At 38.2% G+C, this 18994-nt stretch overlaps 2 protein-coding genes across 5 annotated transcripts in view; one reads left to right on the top strand and one right to left on the bottom strand.

Moving 5' to 3' along the window:
* ccdc92 (coiled-coil domain containing 92) overlaps positions 1–8437 on the top strand; it is a 24362-nt gene extending 15925 nt beyond the window's left edge. For all 4 annotated transcript variants that reach the window (XM_048210296.1, XM_048210298.1, XM_048210299.1 and 1 more), the window contains exons 3-4: positions 211–252; positions 6743–8437. In XM_048210296.1, coding sequence (XP_048066253.1) covers positions 211–252; positions 6743–7620 — 920 coding nt within the window. In that variant the 3' untranslated portion in view covers positions 7621–8437. The remainder of the gene's footprint in view (positions 1–210; positions 253–6742) is intronic.
* A 3112-nt stretch (positions 8438–11549) lies between these two features.
* prnpa (prion protein a) lies at positions 11550–15484 on the bottom strand. The gene is made up of 2 exons (XM_048210328.1): positions 14951–15484; positions 11550–12887 (listed from the first exon to the last, which is right to left on the bottom strand). Exons 1-2 carry the CDS (start codon positions 15099–15101, stop codon positions 12343–12345), a joined length of 696 nt encoding a protein of 231 aa, XP_048066285.1. The 5' UTR covers positions 15102–15484; the 3' UTR covers positions 11550–12342.
* Positions 15485–18994: the final 3510 nt, after the last annotated feature.

Genomic DNA, 18994 nt, shown 5'->3' on the forward strand with positions numbered 1-18994 from the left:
GCTGTTTCTCTGTTTTTGCTCTCACTCTCTTGATCTCCTCCTGTTGCAGGTGATGACTTGTGTCATGTGATCTTCAACTGTTGTCATTGAAGGTAGTGTGATGCTCTGTGCTGCCAGTCTAACATTTGATCTCTCTCTTTCTCCCCCCTCTCTCACACTCCTCCTTTTGTCGTCCTGTCCACTCCCTCTGTCCTCTCTTTTGTTTCACAGACCTGACATATGAGCTGACAATGCGGAGCTCAGATCCAGGCGGTAAGATTTCTCACGCACACTTTGTGTGTCTACATTCACACTCACATGTGGTCGCAAGGGTGTTTGTGTGTGTGTCGGGTGTTGCTAGGATGCTTTAATGTGCCAAAAATTCACCTGATAATAGAAATCTCAGACAGCCTGATAGATGGACATACAACCAGGAGAAGGAAGGCCAAGTGGAAACATGCAGAAAGGCTGTTCATATTTCTTTTAAGCTTCTTGTTTTGTCTGGCAGTCTCTTTATTTATCTTCCACCGTCTTGCTCCCTCTTTGCAGCAGGTTGTAAATAAGACTTTTTTGTTTTCCGCAAAGAAAGAGAACCGTGTCCCTCAACGCACATATACCACCACAGCCGTGCCTTGTAACCTGGCAACCAGCGACCCACCCAGCAAGCACACACATACACAGACCCACTGTTGCCCACAGGGACTGCCATTTCCCTCTCTCTCTCCCTTTTTATTTTACCCTGTATAATATATGTTAGCCTCTCAGACTCAGCACAAACACACTGATGAAACATTTGGGCTGAATCTGAATACTCATCGCAGTTCCCACAGACATGCGGTATCCGGGCAAAACACTGAGAGCTTCAAGTCTTCCCAAATTCTTTACATGATAATGACTGACACTGACTGTACATTATCCTCTTTATTACACACCAACTTAACAAATAAATACATTAAATATTGATATAGATTTTTAAATTGAAATTATTTTATTATCGTACTTGTAGCTTTTGCTAAGAAAATAGCAAAAAAGTACGAAAAAATAAAATAGTCCATCATAACAGAAAGAAAACAACAGGAAAAACACTGTAACTATCACAATGTTTATTTTTATATCAGATTAATCTGCAGATTAGATTTCTGCAATGCACCAATCAAAACCAAGCTGTGTAATATTACTGTATTATGAATTTGTTTCACATTTGTTTAGCGTCTGTATGGTTGGACAGGCTGTTGTTTGTGCTCTCGCATGTGGCTGATGTGAGCCAGTTTTGAGTCTAGCACAGGAAATGAGATTATGAATGACTGTGCTAATACAGCACTAATGCAAAAGGCTAATGCATCATCTGCAACCTGCTGACTAGATCCCCACGCTCATGTTCCTAACAATAGACATGATATTTCAAACCAACAGCGCTGTCATGCATCATAACACTGGTTTTTATGCGGAATGACATTCAGAAATGACACGAGAGGGTTTGAAAAACGAGGATCACATATTCCTCTCACTTTAAAGATCAAGCATCACTCTTAATCCATCCATCACATGATAACTGAGATTATTTGTGTTCCAATTTAAACCCAGCTCTTGACTGAGGTAACAGCAGATGGTTCATTCTCATTAAACTACATGTCCGTAACAGATAACTACACCGCTGATTGCTGACTAGAGCTTCATCTGTTGTCTCCCTGCCGCAGGGTTCCTCAAATCCGGTCCTGGAGGGTCACTGTCCTGCAGAGTTTAGCTAAAACCATGATCAAACTCACTTACCTGCAATTTCCTAGTAACTTTGAAGACCTTGGCTGCATCCGAAAACCTAGGCAGCTGACTTGTTGCCTCGCTATTAGCTATAAAATTAAATAAATATATTATAGGGCTGTCAATCTATTAAAAATTTTAATGTAATTAATTACATACTCTGTGATTAATTAATCTAAATGAATCGCATACATAAATTTTGCTGTGAAAGTATTAAATATTTCAATTCAAATGAATCAGTGCAGGGTTTTTCCTGGGTCAAAAATGGTCTTCGGTGGTGACAGACATGGTCATCCACACAAACAGTAAAAAGTGCCCTATCCACATGATCTGCGAGCACGATACTGACAATAAAGTACCCGTCACTCTCACTGTAATTCTTTCTTGCCCTCTTTGCAAAAAAAAAAAAAAAGTGATTTTATAGCTTTGTAAGGGAAGATGCTTTTTTGCTAAACCTGAAAAGTATTAAAAAGTAGCATTTAGAAGTTATATTAACTAATAATATAATTTTCTACCATATACAATTGAATGCACCTAGCTAACAACAACTTGCTTTGTTCTGGTTTCACCTCACTCCAGTCTAAACTCTAAACTAACTGATTTTATAGGTAGGCCTAATTTACTACACATTGTCATTTAAATAACCTGAAAATACTGTGGATTATTAAGGCTAATTTTACTAACCACTCTTGCTAAATGGGGTAAGCACACTTATGTTCTCATTTCAGAGTTGTTCGAGTAAATGATTCATTATAGACTGTGTGGACAGATCAGTTGTTGTCATGATTCATTAAAATGAATCTGTTCAAATGAGTCATTAGGTCGCGAATTGGACATTAGCGGACGTTGCCGCGTTGCGTGCGAATCGCGACTGTTATTAGGACATCGCAAAAGATTTGTCAACACAGAAAACACTTCACCACTGGATAGGATTTTCTTTTTGTTTACTGAAAGTGTGGTTTATGTCAGCTGCACGTGCAGGGCGCCTGTCAGAGAAGATGAGGTGACGTTCTTTTGAGCACTATTCACACCCAACGGTTATTCAGGAAAAACATTCTCCGAATGCGTCTCGTGAAACATGATGATATCTTCCTACCTTGGAATACGTCCTCCAGAGGCAGAATTTTTAAGTTTTCGGATGCAGCCCTTGACTAGCTTGTTTAGGTGTGTTTGATTAGGGTTGGAACTAAACTCTGCAATGGATTTGAGGAAACCTGCCCTTTCGTGACACATGTGACATTAGCATTGTTAAGAATCAAGTATACTTCTTTAAGTTCCACATGTAAGCACTCTCTCATATTGAAGCTATCGCTTTGACCTCAGATGACTGTGCTGGAGTATGTTTCATGGTGGATATATTATGGTTGTCCAACTGGGTTTGTGTGTGACCTCATTATCTGCTCTGGCTATTTCTTGTGGTAATGAAGCGGTCAGGGAAAGTGAGAGAAAGAGAGTGAGTCAGTCTACGAAATGAGCTCATTCTGCATGTCTAGTTGAATAACTATTAGATAGATCACATGGAACTGAGACCCTCATTAATTCTGGTCAAGTGTTCTGGATGACTTTAATATGAGAATCTGACATGCACGAAATGCAAAGTTTTTCTATGAAATTATTTTAAAATGTATTTTATTTTATTGTTTTATTTAATTTTACTATTGTTTCACTTTAGGTGTTTACACTAGTTTTGTTAAATTTGCTAGATTTTTTTCTGATTAATTTAATAAATTATTTTGACCTGATTTTATAAATGTATTTTAATTTAATTTATTTATTAATTTATTTCTAATTTTTGTCATGCCAATAAAGCATACTGAATTTAAATTGAGAGAAAGCAAGAGCATACATGAGAGAGAGAAATCCTCCCCTGCGTGCAATTGTTTAGACTGTTGCAAAACTGAAGGTCGGTAAAGCAGGACAATGCTATTCCCTCAACCTTCATATCCATTAGCAGTGTAATTGGAGATAGGATCTCTGTCTGTGTCTGCCTTTCGCTCCCTCTCCCCTTGAGTGTGTGGACTCTCTCTCTGAGGTGATCTATCTCAGACCTACCCTATTTAGCTACTAAATATGTCTTTAACATGGTATTTATCTTAACAAATGTTTTTTTTTTTTTTTTTTAATGACAGTGTTCCACTGATTCCAAATGGATAAAATGCTGTAATGTTTAAAAAGATGCCTCAGAATTATCTGTGCAATTTCATTGTGTCTATCCAGCTAAATTTATGGAGAAATCGATAATATCTGTGCTGAGCTAAGCTAAGCTAAATGAGCTGTTCTCATAATACAACAAATGCTGTTTGTCAAAAGCTTAACATCAGATCTTAAGGGAGTGCTGGGAGAGAGTTCTTGTTCCTGTATAGGAAAAGGGTTTGATGTTTCTTAGCCATTAGTTTCTGAGAGGTAATTTGTTTATTGATATCTGATGTACAGTTCACTGCTGCCCTCTATTGGCTAAATGTTTTTTTGTTTGTTTGTTTGTTTGTTTTTTTCAGTTTGCAGAAATATCTTTATTTGAACATTATTTCAGACTTTGTATTTAACACAATTTTTTTTAACAGCTTTATTCCAAAACATAGTGAACTGCTTCTCTGCCTTCTAAGGGGGCATAATAATCATCACAGAACCTCACATGATCAATTTAAAAACAATCTATATAGCTAAACACTAATGTGTCAACAAATAGCAGTGGAGACTAGAGACTCAGCATTTGATTTGAAATTAAGTTTCACGTTATCATGTTACTAAGCAATATACTTTAGTAAGCATAACAATACACAGCACACAAACATTTGATTAAATAGTCTCTTTAAAAAAAAATAAAAATACACTGAAACTGTCGCTTCTTTTCAGTAGTGAATGAAATACATTATTTGTGATCTTTCCCACATTCTCCACCATTTTGGATTTATTATTTCACTGAGCTTAGTTTGCAATGCTTTCTGGAATTAGAATGGATATATGTAATTTTACTAAAAGGAGGTATCTTAGGAGATGCATAGGCAGCTCATTTGGGTTTTGGAATAGAGCATTGCTCTTTAACTCCAGTCCTGGAGAGCCAGTGTCCTGCAGGCATTATTACCAGTCCCAATTTAACTCATCTGCCTATAATTTTCAGGTAAATCTAAACGCCTTGATTAGCTTGTTTGCTTGTGTTTGGTTAGGGCAGTGGCTCCGTTTAAAAAAAAACCTAGGGTATGGCATTATTCCTTCTGGCCATACAACAACGACATTCCCAAGTAATCATATTATATCTAAACAAAACATCCCCTTGGAATTATAAGGTTCTATCTGCATACTGAGCAGTTTTGAGATATTGTGCTTCAAAATTTTTGCATTCCATTCGACTTTGTAGTTAGAACCTTTTTGTTTTCTAAATAAAAAGTCCTAGCCTGACTTCGTCATACTCATATTCTAGGCAGAATGTGAGTCTGATACTGCTCCATTGCACTTGAATTATGGGGCGTCTGAACCGAACCAGTAAAAAACAACAACTCTGCACTCAATTGGATAGACCTACAACCAATCAGAGCAACGCAGTAAGTGACGTATGTTGAACTTGTACTTAAACTTTTGCCGAATCCCGTTGGAAGGACGGCAAACGCATCTTTCCCATCGACAAATGCCTTGATTGCGGTTCTTTGTTCGTCTTTTAAAATTAATGCGCTGTCGATTTCTTTTATTACAGACGTGATAGCGGAATCTAAACATCTTACTTCTCCAGCTGCAGTCATCGTTGGTGAAAACCAATTCAACCCAAGCGCTCTTTGATGACGTGGGTGGTTACGTAACCGCAGATAGCCTGTCCATCATCGATTAAAGCCCTGGCAATTTGATTGGGTCGGCCTTCTGGGAGCCGAGCATAATTACTCCACAATGGATCGAGTCCAGACCGAACTTCCCGTCCAAAAAATGTTGTGGGCGGGGTTCGGGCTGGCACCCAGGCTAAAAAAGTCCCAAAATGTACAAGCCATAATAAAAACATCACATAATGTAAATCATTTGTCACAGAATAAGAATATGTGAATAACTTAATTTTGACAAAAATCTCAGATAGAACCTTATAATTCCAAGGGGATGAAACTGCAGACAAAAATCCAGTCCATGGACATGCTCAGAAGAAACAACAATACGAAACAATGCAAATCTGAAACAGCCCTAAGCCTACACCATGTCCTAACCAGACACGACATGAGAAAATGTATCTTTCCCATGTTAATCAGATTTTTTTTTGTACTTACCAGCCGCAACAGCGAGATGCAGCGATTCTATTTTACGAATAGTTTCTGCGGCGTTGTGGCTGGAACAACATACAAAGTATGACCATGATAATCTCAGGTGCTGAAATGTGCTTTATTTCATGTAAAAAGAATTGTGACCTTTATAGGCATACTGAAAGCACCAGTGGATAGGCTAATTTACATCAGATCTTGAAAAGAAATCAATAGAAACAAAAATATTCTGTCAACAAGGTGAACAACAAGTGTATTCTATGATATAAAAAAAGATTGTTTCAGTCACTCAGTATATATTTTTAATCATGTTAAAATGGTGTAGGTGAACAGTTTAGGAATTTGATAATGTACTTATACATTTTGTTGCGAGTTTAGTGCGCTTGCAGAGAGGCTCCGCCCACACGCTCATCTGATTGGCTGTGATTTTTTCTTGTCTCAAGTCAAGAATGGTTTGGACAGATAAATTGCTTGCTGCTGGAAATCTTACCGCATCGCATCTGGTTAGGACACGGTGTTAGGCTAAATTTGCTTTTCAAAGCTGCAATTGCTGCCAAAGGCCAACTCAAGCAAGTTTATTTCCTCTGTTTTGTCTCAATACAGGGTATGGCAACTGCCATACTCCGCCGTACGTAAACGCCGCCCCTGAGTTAGGTTTAGAGCTTAACTTAGCAGGACACTGGCCATCCAGGACTGTAGATGAAGAGCCTTGGATCGAGCATATATATGTGTATAGCATCCCTTTAAATGTTAAACATCTTTTTCTCTCTCAGATGATGGTGAGGCTCGCTGCAGAGAGCTGCACCAGCGCTGTGAGGAGCTGGAGGCTCAGCTGAAGGCTAAAGAGCAGGAGAACACGGAGCTCCTGCGGGATCTGGAGCAGAAGAACGCCATGATCTCAGTATTGGAGAACACCATCCGTGAGCGAGAGAAGAAGTACCTGGATGAGCTAAAGTTGAAGAGCCATAAGTTGGCTGTGCTGTCTGGAGAGCTGGAGCAGAGAGCCAGCACCATCGCCTACCTCACCTCCCAGCTCCACGCTACCAAAAAACGCCTTCTCGCCGGCGGCACGGCAGGCATAAGCCCCTCCGTCAGTCCCGTCGGCTCTTTCAAACCCACCCCTCCTACTGCTCCCGCAGCGTCGGGAAACGACAAGGACATCCGGCAACCCGAGACTCCTCGCAGGCGCATGCGCAAAAGCCTTTCGCAGCCGCTGCACTCTGAATACACAGAGCTGTACCGGATGGGCGCCGTAGACGGCCGTAGGGTGGTGCTGAGAGAATCGGTAGATGCCATGCCAGATCCTACGCCATTCCTGCAAGCCAGAGAGCCAGCGGCCCCTGCAGAGTCTCAACCAGTGCTGCGGGAACGCCCCTCTGTAATCCCGCCCATCACGTCTTCAACCACACCCCCTGCACCTTCAAGCCCCGCCCACATCCCTGTGCCTCCGAGCCCTAGGAATAGTCCAGCACGGGAGGGACCCCATCCCCGTGCTAACGCGCATATAGGAGTGGCGCACCGGATCCACCGCTCGCCCTCAGCAGGCGGAGGCGCAGCTCGGCAACAGGCGGAGGTGGAGACCCTCGCCGTGGACCAGGTCAATGGGGAGCAGGTGGTTCGCAAACGTTCAGGTGCAGACAGAACTGTTTAAGACTGACAACTGTGCACATTTACACATCTTAAAACAGATAGTATATAAACATAGACGTATTAAGACCAATGCAGTATATGTGGAACTCTTTATGACTGTGAAAACACTCACACACACCCATACAGATGCTCAAATCATCAACATATCTCCAACAAACTTGTCAATAAACATATAAAACACAAACACACAGCTTAATACACTATGGATGGATACAAACAACTAGCAAACACAATCACACAGCACAAACTTGGGAAATGCTGAACAATACACACTGGCAAGTGAATGAGGTTTAGGCAAAGACTGTTTTTCCAGGAATGTGAGAGAATTTGAATTTGACTACGGATGGCAGCAAGAGCTTCTGTATGTCCTGCTGCTTTTATGCAACACTGTATAAACTAAAAGACTTTTGTTCATGGTCATTTGAATAACTTCTTTGTCTCATGTCAGTTGAGAAGGAGAACTGTGAGCATGCCAAATGTTTGTTTTCCTTTCCCATTTGACCTTTTAGCATCTTCTTTGCGCTTTCTGTTCTTCTCGTCATCAATGTCCCGCTCCGTTTTACTCAAGGTACAAGCACACACACATACACACACAACAACAACAACAACAACACATTCTCACATATTGCCAAATGTCGTCATTGCCTGCTGATTTAATGTTCTAATGCATATTCATATCTACTCATATTTATTCATGAGCACTGCAGTAGTACTGGAATCTCCACTCTCCTTCAACTCTCCTTCCCCTTTCACTCACATATCTACAGGCTAATGTGAACAATCCTGCTGCTCCTTATTAAACTCCTACAGAAATCAAATGTCTCAAAGAGGTCACTTCAATGCATAATGTCATTATTGCACTTTCTTTTATTAATTATACTCTATATAAAAAAATTAATTAAAGATGTTGCGCTATTCATTGTGTTAGGTGAAAAAAAAGTTGGAGCTACAGTAATATATACTGGGAATAAATGGCTTCTGCCTAATTCAAAACACAGAGGGTAAATAATTCTGTGAATATTAAGTGTAAGAATATGCTCTTTGTTAGGGTTATTTTGCATGTGAAAGAAGCCATTTTAGGAGATGGGTCTGTCTGCGTCCTGCAGTACTACAAACCATGCCCCTGCAAGTAACGCCTACTACAACAAGTACTACTACTTTTACTACTACAAAAAGTGTGGATGTAATTGACTGAAACAATCTTTTCAGGTACATTTATTTTATGCTTTATGTATGAAATGTTTGAAAGGCTAACTTATATTGCTTTCTAATCTTTTTTAGAATTTGAAAAATAGCTATTAGTAAAACATTTTCATAAAACATAAATATACTGTTGAGTTTTATAATTAAAACACTTTAAAAACTGAACATAATGACGTGGCATCTGGTGATCTATGTTATACTATGTAATACGAGCTGTAGTTTCACTATTGCCCTATCATAGGTGGCTATAGTGAAGTTTAAAAAAGCAAGGAAAGTGAGAAGAGCAGTACTAGTAATGACATCAGTGATTAAAGACTAGAAGGGATACAGCGACCAACACTGGGCATGCGTAAAATTAATATTGGGTCATTTAATTACTGTATTTGCATTATTGTAAGGGTAGGTTTAGGGTTGGGGTAGGTGGAACAATCTGATAAGTAGCAAAATAATTTACTGTTATTTTATTGTGAAATTTTGCCTCACTTCCAGTCGTTACTGTATCCCTTTTAGACACAACCCTTCTAGAGGAAGGGGTTCTGATGACATCCCCTAAGTGGCTGCTTTATTGCAGGGGGCGTAATATGTAGGGGGCGTGGTTTGTAGTACTGCAGGACGCACTCGGACACTTGGATTTTAGTCCTTTTTTTAGGACCATGCATTAAAGGAATAGTTCACCCAAAAATTTTACTTTTTTTTCAAAGAATGGAGACTTTTATGGTACTTTTGTATCCCTTTTGAGGCTTGAAATCTCCAGTCCCCATTGTAATTGCATGGGGGAAAGACATTATTTATAAATGATGATGAATAAATGATGACAGATTTTTCGGTGTGTGAACTATCCCTTTAAAGGGTAAAAGCTCTTGGATTTCATCAAAAATATCTTAAATTGTGTTCTGAAGATGAACGAAGGTCTTACGGGTGTAGAAAAATATGAGGGTGAGTTATTAATGACAGGAATTTCATTTTTGGGTGAACTGACCCAAACTCAGTAAGAACTCAGTAAGATTTGCGAAGCTCCCCCTACAGTTTCCTTCAGTGAATCACACTGTCGTAAATACTCCAAGCGCAGCTCTGGACTACAACGACTACAACGCTCACCAGCGCAGTAGTTTTGCAAATACAGTACAAGAAAGAGGAGGTGGGTAATTTGCAAATACAGTACACTCGATGGAGGTGGGTAATTTTCGAAATTGTCTTATAAAGTCATAATATATACATTGTTTTTGAATTACCGTAAAGCATTTTGTCACTCTCGCGTGAACGTGAACATGAAACGAGATTGTTTCGGGTCGGTGCAGCTCCCGCCTCAAACACACCACTACAAGTCAATTAACCATTGTAAGGACTTAGAAAACTATTTATGAAGGTAAAAAAAAGTTACTTAGTTCTGCTTTAAGATTTGACGTTTGCTTTTTTGGAATTGTTTATCACAATTGACCCTTCGCAAAGACCCGCCCCCCTTAGTTACCGTTGCTTTGTCCTACAAGCCATGGCGCTGTCATGCCACACAGAGTGAAAAAATACATCGCGGAGCAAAGAGCACACTGACAACACATCGACAGAGCAGGTTACTTATGATATTAAACAAAGTCCCAGCTTTCAAGTTGTGTAATTTGTTAAGAAATTTGAAAAATAAAATAAGAAGAACATGAGAAGGAATGTTGTTTCAAATGTGGAAAGATGAAAATACACACCATTTTTCAAGTTCAAGTCCACTGAGGTTAATCTTACTCCTGACTGCTTTGTCGGACAAAATAGTGGATTCGGCGTTATGATTGGTTAGATCGCTTGTCAATCAAACTCCCGGCGAAGGGTCAATTCCTTCCAGTTCTCATTATTATTAATTAAACAACACAGTATGTACTTCAGATTCTATTACCCTCAATTTGCACAAGTTTATTCTGATCTATTTTACTTTTCAGATTTGGTTTATAAGTTTGCAGATAGAGAGAGGTGAGACCAGGTGAGCTCAATGCTCAATCGCTAATACACACCTAAAGTAACAAGCACTCCCTTCATACTGTATATGTTTCAAATGTTAAGTGTTATTGTGTCTGTTTATAATACTCTTATGTACAGTACTGTGCAAAAGTCAGTTTTGTAAGCATCTTGGAGACATTGCCACAGTTCTTCTGGATTTAGTCTGTCTTCGTTTTTTCTGTTTCTTGATGTAATCACAAACAGACTTGATGAAAGTGAGATCAGATCTCCGTGTGGAGCATACCTCATAGATACCCAATATAAGATATATGTGATTATATATAAACACTGTAAAGGAACAAATGATTACATAGGAAAATTGGATAGATGATTGTACATATAGTATCCAAAGTTATTATATTATATTAGGGTATAGGATTAGGATGGACTGTACATCTGTACATTTGTCTGTTTCAAAGTGAATTTAGAGTGAAATTCCACATTCCTTTGAGTAAACCAGTCTTACCTTGATGATTTGTCTCTTCTGGGGCAGAACTCTACCTCATGGTACCTCATGGGGTATTGTGGATTATTTGTTAAATATGACAAATAATTGTGTGTCTGATCTGTCTCAGTCTCTACACCAGCATGGGAAGTGGGAGTGTAGGTGAACCATCTCAATTTTGCTTGAGAACAGCATTACTGTGCATAACCAGCCTGGACCAACATGGAATTCATGTTTGTTTATGATGGATTTTTCAGCCTGCTTATCACTCACACTGAATGAGAATGAGAAAAAGTCAAATATTTTAGGAAGGATATTTAATTTATTTTATTTTAGAAGTACAAAAATAAAAATACATACTGATAAACAGATCCAAGAAGGTGTACAAGCGAAAGCAATAAAATCTTATTGGTTTAAGACAATCAGCTGTTTGGTAAAGAGCTCGGGGAAGTGAGGAAGAGCGCGCCCGAGCCCTTTAACAAGATTTGCTCTCGACCCGACACACTTCGTCAAGCTTATAATGGTTTAATGTGATTTTACCATAAGCCTTGTTTTATTTTGAATGCTCGCTGACGTAAACGGCAGGAACAAACAGATTAAAACATTGAGAAGTTTCTAACGGATCAGTAGAGATCTAAACAATCAATGAACAATATACAAGAAAAATATATATCCATGATACTCTGAAAATCTCTTTAGATGATAAACTACCTGCTCTTCATCATATAATTTAAATGATACAAAATTCCATTATTCAAGGAAACTAAATCATGAAAAATCTACATTGTTCATTTAAAAAAAAAAAAAAAAAAAAACATCAATCTGATGTTTAAATAATGTACAAACTTCTGACTCAGGCTTGTGCTAATCATAACTCACTTCCAAGCCAAAACACAGGAAACAATGTAAATGGACATGGTCTATTTCTTGGGCATAAATAATGCATAGAGGCCTCAGTAGTAATGAAATCCTTGTTTGATTGCATTTTGTCCATGTTTTAACACTGCATCTATCACATATTTTTAATTAGATAGACTATTTTTTATTGAGAAATGCAAGAAGTTGCCCAAGAATGACTTGTGCCAAAAGTGGCCTTTATGATAGAAAATACCCAAGTAAGAAGGACATCACGAGTCCCAAGACTGTCACACAGCTATTAAGGGGTCCGGCACTGGCAGCACCTGTGTAGTAATCCACATCTGTCTCATTATGGAAGTCATGTCCTCCATGCCCGTGCCCGTGCCCGTGTCCATGTCCGTGCCCGTACCCAGCTCCATAGCCTCCATATCCTCCATAGCCTCCATACCCGTGCCCGTACCCGTATCCGGGTCGAGCCATGGAGCTCAAGCCGTGGCCGACCAGCATTCCTCCAAGAGCTCCGGCAGCAGCCGCCCCTGCTACCTTCCCAGTACTGTGTCCCGAGGAGCCTCCGGTATGGACGGGTGGAGCACGGTAATGCCCGGCGCCTCCTCCCCAGCCCGCACGACCGGAGCTGCTGCCGCCCCATCCTCCACCTCGGCCTCCGCCGCGGCCGAAGCCCCCGCCCCGACGCGACTGGACCACCGGAAACATCACCGTGAGGAGTAACAGGCAGTTCATCAAAGAGAAGATTTTATATAGGGAAAGCATGCCGGGAGACACTGTGAAAACAGAAGGTCAGAGGTTGACTAAATCCACGTGTGCTGTGTAGGCTGGTAACAATGTACTAGATGACATCATCTGAAGGGTGCGCATGCACACAGTCTTTGAAAGCAAAGAGCTAAACATAATCTGAAAAACCAATAAGTCTCTGACTCATCGGTCACAATGAGATCTGTGTCTCAGTGATTAGTGGACACAGAGGACGCAGACAGTGTCATGAGAAGGACATAGACAAGGCCAATAATGACATGAAGAGAAATTAGTCTTATTTACTAAAATGTGTATAGGCTCTTAATTGCAAAAAACAGTATTTTGTCATGTACTCCAGTAAAAAATCTTTTAAATGTTTTCAGAGGATATAACTTTTAGTATGTATATTAGTGTTTTTAGTACCATATTGGCTTTTTTCTTGTTTGAAGCATACATTTAATACATTTTATAAAGATTTTTGTTTTTAAAACAAGAAAAAAAAAAAAGATATGTTCTCTAAAAATTCAAGATATGTTCTCTACAAAATAGTGCTGTCTAATTGATTAATTGCGATCGATTAATCTAACAAAAGTTTGTATATTTATATATACAAATTTTTTAATATGTATATGTATTTATTTACCTGTATACAGGGGCGTAGTTTGTGGGGGGGATGGGGGGGAGGTAACCCCCCCAATATTCAAATCCATCAGTTACAACCCCCCCCAATACAATACAACCATACCAACGTTCAACCCCCCCAAAGTTGAAACCAAATCTATGCCCTTGCCTGTATACATATAATTTATTTATATATATACAGTATATATATATATATATATATATATATATATATATATATAGTATATTTATGTATATACAGTGTAAAAAAAAAAATATTTTTTATACTGTGTATATATAAATATATACATAAATATACTGTATATATATATATATATATATATATATATATATATATATATATATATATATATATATATATATATATATATATATATATACACACACATATCTTACTCTATTATTGCTTGGGAATTGAGAACCTGATGTTCTTCCACCATGATTCACTAAAAAATATCTCTATGTTATTGAAATTGATTAATTGCGATCAATTAATCTAACATAAAAGTTTGTATATTCATATATATATACAGTCAAACCCAAATTTATTCAGACATCTTGAACATTTCATTCATTAATAAAGTTTATTCATTATAGTTTAAAAAAATGGTAATACAATATGACAAGATCTCAGAGTTAAACCGTGTCAGAAAAAAATAATCTTAATTATGTCAGATAACACTTAAGCAAAACATGGTCAGGTCATAGTGTCTGAATAATTTTTGGTTCCAAATTTTTAGCATTTTTACTGGTAGTCCACTGTATGAAGAATTTTTGGGTATAATATGTCACAGTTTACTTTATTTTGCTATCCTCACTTACATAAATGAACTACAGTGTCCTGCACCCACTAGTAAAAATCTATCAACAAATGTCTGAATAATTTTGGTTTGACTGTATATATACTCTTTTATTGCTTGACGAGAACTTGAGAACCTGATGTTCTTCCACCGTAATTCACTATAAAATTTCTCTATGTATATTATGATCTAGAGTCAGTAAAATGAGCAACACATGATCTATTTAGAAACTGGGCCGCCAGTCTGGCAGCTTTAGAAAGGTAATCTGTTTTAGTTCAGAGTTTGGTTATGTCTTAAGAATATTCTCGCCCCTGCTCAAATCAAACAAATGCAACATGACAGTTCATTTTTAAATTGTTCGATTTTGGACTTTTACCACAAAACATCACCCCACAATTAAACGATTTTAAAAAAGTATAAGGTCACAATGACCCTATAAAATGTAAACCACTAGAATTTGAATTTGAATCAAAAGCAAATGTTTTCATTTAATTTTCTTCATTAACGTGATATACAAGCATTTTATTAGAAATAAGAACAGAAATAACAAGAATACAGCATTCCTTTAGAAATAACAAAACAAATAATAGTAGACATTCCTATAAAACAAAATAGTTTAGTTCCTCCAAAAGGAGAATGCACTGACTTACGTTGAATACGTATCTGGAGGAAATGTATTTTGGAAGGTTCAGGATGGCTGTCCAAGTGTCGTCCTCCTCTCTGTTCTGCTGTTCTTGGATGAATGAGAGTACGACTCACACATGTACACGTACACAGTGGCATTAACTGACCGCTGCTCATTCTCTGATTGGCTGAGTGAATGAACCTACGTCGGCCCGTCTCACCGGCATAGGATCAGAACATCGCTCTAATCCATCAACAGGATTAAGACAGTCTATGGATTTGACATACGTGTTTAGGCCCAGCGGTCATACCGTGGGGTCGTTGTATCTCTCCATGAGCTCAGAGATGGTGGTTAGGTAACCCACGAGAGGACTTGCTGTCAGATCATGTGGAAGACTGATAGTTCTGACACTTACGCAATGTTTTTCTTTGTTGGTTGGTAGTGCGTGCTGCAAAAATCTTGGCCTTTAAAAGAAAAGCAATGAGGTCCAAAAGTCTGAGAAGACACAATTGCAAAACAAAAGCATTTTAAACAGTGGTCTTTTGTACTCTCACTACTACATCAGTAATGGGCATATCCACAATTATGCTTACATAACCAAGATAATGCTAAACGTAAAGTGTCTAGAAGTATATTTAGATGCTCACTCACTCTGCTGTATTTGTAATATATGGAAGCTTGTTTCTGCCACAGAATAAAAAAAAAGTTTAAAAGATAATTGTGACTTTTTATCTCGCAATTCTGACTTTTTTTTTTCTTGCAATTCAGTTTAAATCTCACAATTCAGATTTTTTTTTTTATATACAATTCTGACTTTTTTCCTCAGAATTATGAGATATAAACTAGCAACTGAGAGTTATGTCAGAATTATGAGATCGCAGTTGCGAGAAAAAGAGTCAGAATTGTGAGATATAAACCAGTTTCGGTGTTGTGCCGAATTTCGACTCCCTGCCAAATTATTACCTCCCTCATTGAAGTCGCTACCTGATTGCCTAATCCTAACCCCTACCCCATACCTAACCTTTACAAGGGGGGTAATAATTTGACAGGGGTCAGAATTCGGCATAACACCAGCTTTTTACTTGGAATTGCGATTATATCTAGCAATTCTGATTTTTTCTTGCAATTCTGACTTTTTTCTAGCAATTCTTACTTTTTTTATATGCGAGATATAAACTTGCAATTGTGAGAAAAATGTTAAAATTGTGATATAAACTTGCAATTGCGAGAAAAAAAGTCAGAATTGCAATTCTGAGAAAATAAATCAGATTTATGTTTTTCATAATGCAATTCTGAGAAAATAAGTCCAAATTGTGAGTTTATATCATGCGATTCTGAGAAAACAAGTCAAAACTGTGAGATAAAAAGTCGAATACCTAGATTTGTAGTGCATATTAGATGTAGGGCACACTGGATGTACAACCCGAATTCCGGAAATGTTGGGACTTTTTTTTTTTTTTTTTGAATAAAATGAAAACTAAAAAAACTTTCAAATCACATGAGCCAATATTTTATTCACAATTGAACATAGATAACATTACAAATGTTTAAACTGAGAATTTTTACACTTTTATCCACTAAATGAGCCTGCTAAATTTCAAATTTGATGCCTGCTACAGCTCTCAAAAAAGTTGGCACAGGGGCAACAAATGGCTGAAAAAGCAAGAAATTTTGAAAAGATTCAGCTGGGAGAACATCTAACAACTAATTAAGTTAATTGATACCAGGTCTGTAACATGATTAGCTATAAGAGGGATGTCTGTACGCAGTGCGCATGCTGTGTGAGCGCTAACCATGCCAGAGCATGAAACATTTACTACTTTTGTGTGTGTTACTGTCATCATTATGATGGGAAACATCTTTATTACTGCTTTGATAGCACACTTATCAATTCATGTACTTAATTCGAGTGTATTTGGGTTTATAAGGGTCTGATTCTCACCTTATTGATGAACAGGAATTGTAGTTTGCGAGTAAAGCTGCAAATTCCTCCATTAACACCAGCCTTCGTAATAATCCTCTGATGCTTGCTATTGAAAATCGCTGCGTGGCATAAATTATAAATAGCCTATATATTAGGCAGTATCTTAGCGAAATTGCATTTCTTCCTATTTTCTTCCATTCAAAAAGTTGCATCGTATATGACGTAAGCGTGCTCCAGCCTGGAACGTTAAGTGCAGGCCAGCGGGGGAGGGGGGACAATCGCACTCGGTTCAAGGCGACTGTGCCTATAGTGTGAGTACACCCTTAGAGAGGCAGAGTCTCTCAGAAGTAAAGATGGGCAGAGGCTCTCCAATCTGTGAAAGAGTGCGTAAAAAGATTGTGGAATACTTTAAAAACAATGTTCCTCAACGTCAGATTGCAAAGGCTGGAGAAATCTGTGTGTGTAAGGGACAAGGCTGAAGACCTTTATTGGACTGGATTTTATCTCAGACGACACTGCATCACTCATGGGCATGATTGTGTCAATGACATTATTAAATGGGAATACTTCCAGAAACCACTGTCGGTAAACACAATCCGCTGTGCCATCTGCAGATGCCAACTAAAGCTCTATCATGCAAAAAAGAAGCCATATGTGAACATGGTCCAGAAGCTCCGTTCTGTCCTGTGGGCCAAGGCTCAATTAAAATGGACTGTCTCAAAGTGTTGTATGGTCAGCTGAGTCCAAATTTGACATTCTTGTTGGAAATCATGGATGCCGTGTCCTCCGGGCTAAAGAGGAGGGAGACCTTCCAGCATGTTATCAGCATTTAGTTCAAAAGCCAGCATCTCTGATGGTATGGGGGTGCATAAGTGCATACGGTAAGGGCAGCTTGCATGTTTTGGAAGGCACTATGAATGCTGAAAGGTATATAAAGGTTTTAGAGCAACATATGCTCCCCTCCAGATGACGTCTATTTCAGGGAAGGCCTTCTGTATTTCAGCAGGACAATGCAAAACCACATACTGCAGCTATTACAACAGCACGGCTTCGTCATAGAAGAGTCCGGTTGCTGAATTGGCCTGCCTGCAGTCCAGATCATTGCACCTATAGAGAACATTTGGTGCATCATTAAATGAAAAATACGTCAAAGACGACCACAAACACTTTAGCAGCTGAAAACCTATATCAGGCAAGAATGGGACCAAACTCCAAACACCAAAACTCCAGAAACTCATAACCTCGATGCCCAGGTGTCTTCACACTGTTTTGAAAAGAAGAGGTGATGCTACACCATGGTAAACATGTCCCCGTCCCAACTATTCTGAGACCTGTAGCAGGCATCAAATTTGAAATGAGCTCATTTTATGAATAAAATTGTAAAATTTCTCAGTTTAAACATTTGTTATGTTATTTATTTTCTATTGTGAATAAATTATTGGCTCATGTGATTTGAAAGTCTTTTAGTTTTCATTTTATTGAAATTTAAAAATGTCCCAACAGTTCCGGAATTCAGGTTGTAGTCCATACTGTTTTTCGATTGTATTGGAAGAGTTGGTGTAAACCCAAAATAAATTGATCAACAGATAAAAATTAAGAATGTAAACTCTTGAATCAAACTATTTTCTAATTCAGAATCAAAAATAGCTTGCCCACGTGCGCAGTGTTGTGATGCATGTGTTTACATGCGTTTAATTTCCACTTTTTAGATGTCAAAAATGACAATGACAATTAGCGACTCGGCACTACGTAAGCACTTAGATTTTGTCTGGAATACATCTAATGCACATGTAAACAAATATGTGAATCGGATTGCAATGTTTAGGGTTCATACTGTATCCTCTTAAAAATAAAGGTTCTTTATTGGAATCTATGGTTCCATGAAGAACCTTTAACATCCCTGGAACCTTTTTAGTGCCCAAAAGTTTATTTAAAAGTGGAAAAAGGTTCTTTAGATTATTAAAATGTTCTTCACACTAAGAAAAAATGGTTCTTTTAGGTTCTTTGGGGAACCAAAAATAATTCATTTCTGCATTACTGCGAAATTTGGAACCTTTTTATTTTTTATATAGCGTAGAACTTTCAGAACCTGAAATCAGATTGGATTAATTCCAATTTACAGAAATTAAGGCATGTAAACAAACC

This window comes from Megalobrama amblycephala, linkage group LG12 (assembly GCF_018812025.1).
Source record: "Megalobrama amblycephala isolate DHTTF-2021 linkage group LG12, ASM1881202v1, whole genome shotgun sequence".
NCBI classification, from domain to species: domain Eukaryota; kingdom Metazoa; phylum Chordata; class Actinopteri; order Cypriniformes; family Xenocyprididae; genus Megalobrama; species Megalobrama amblycephala.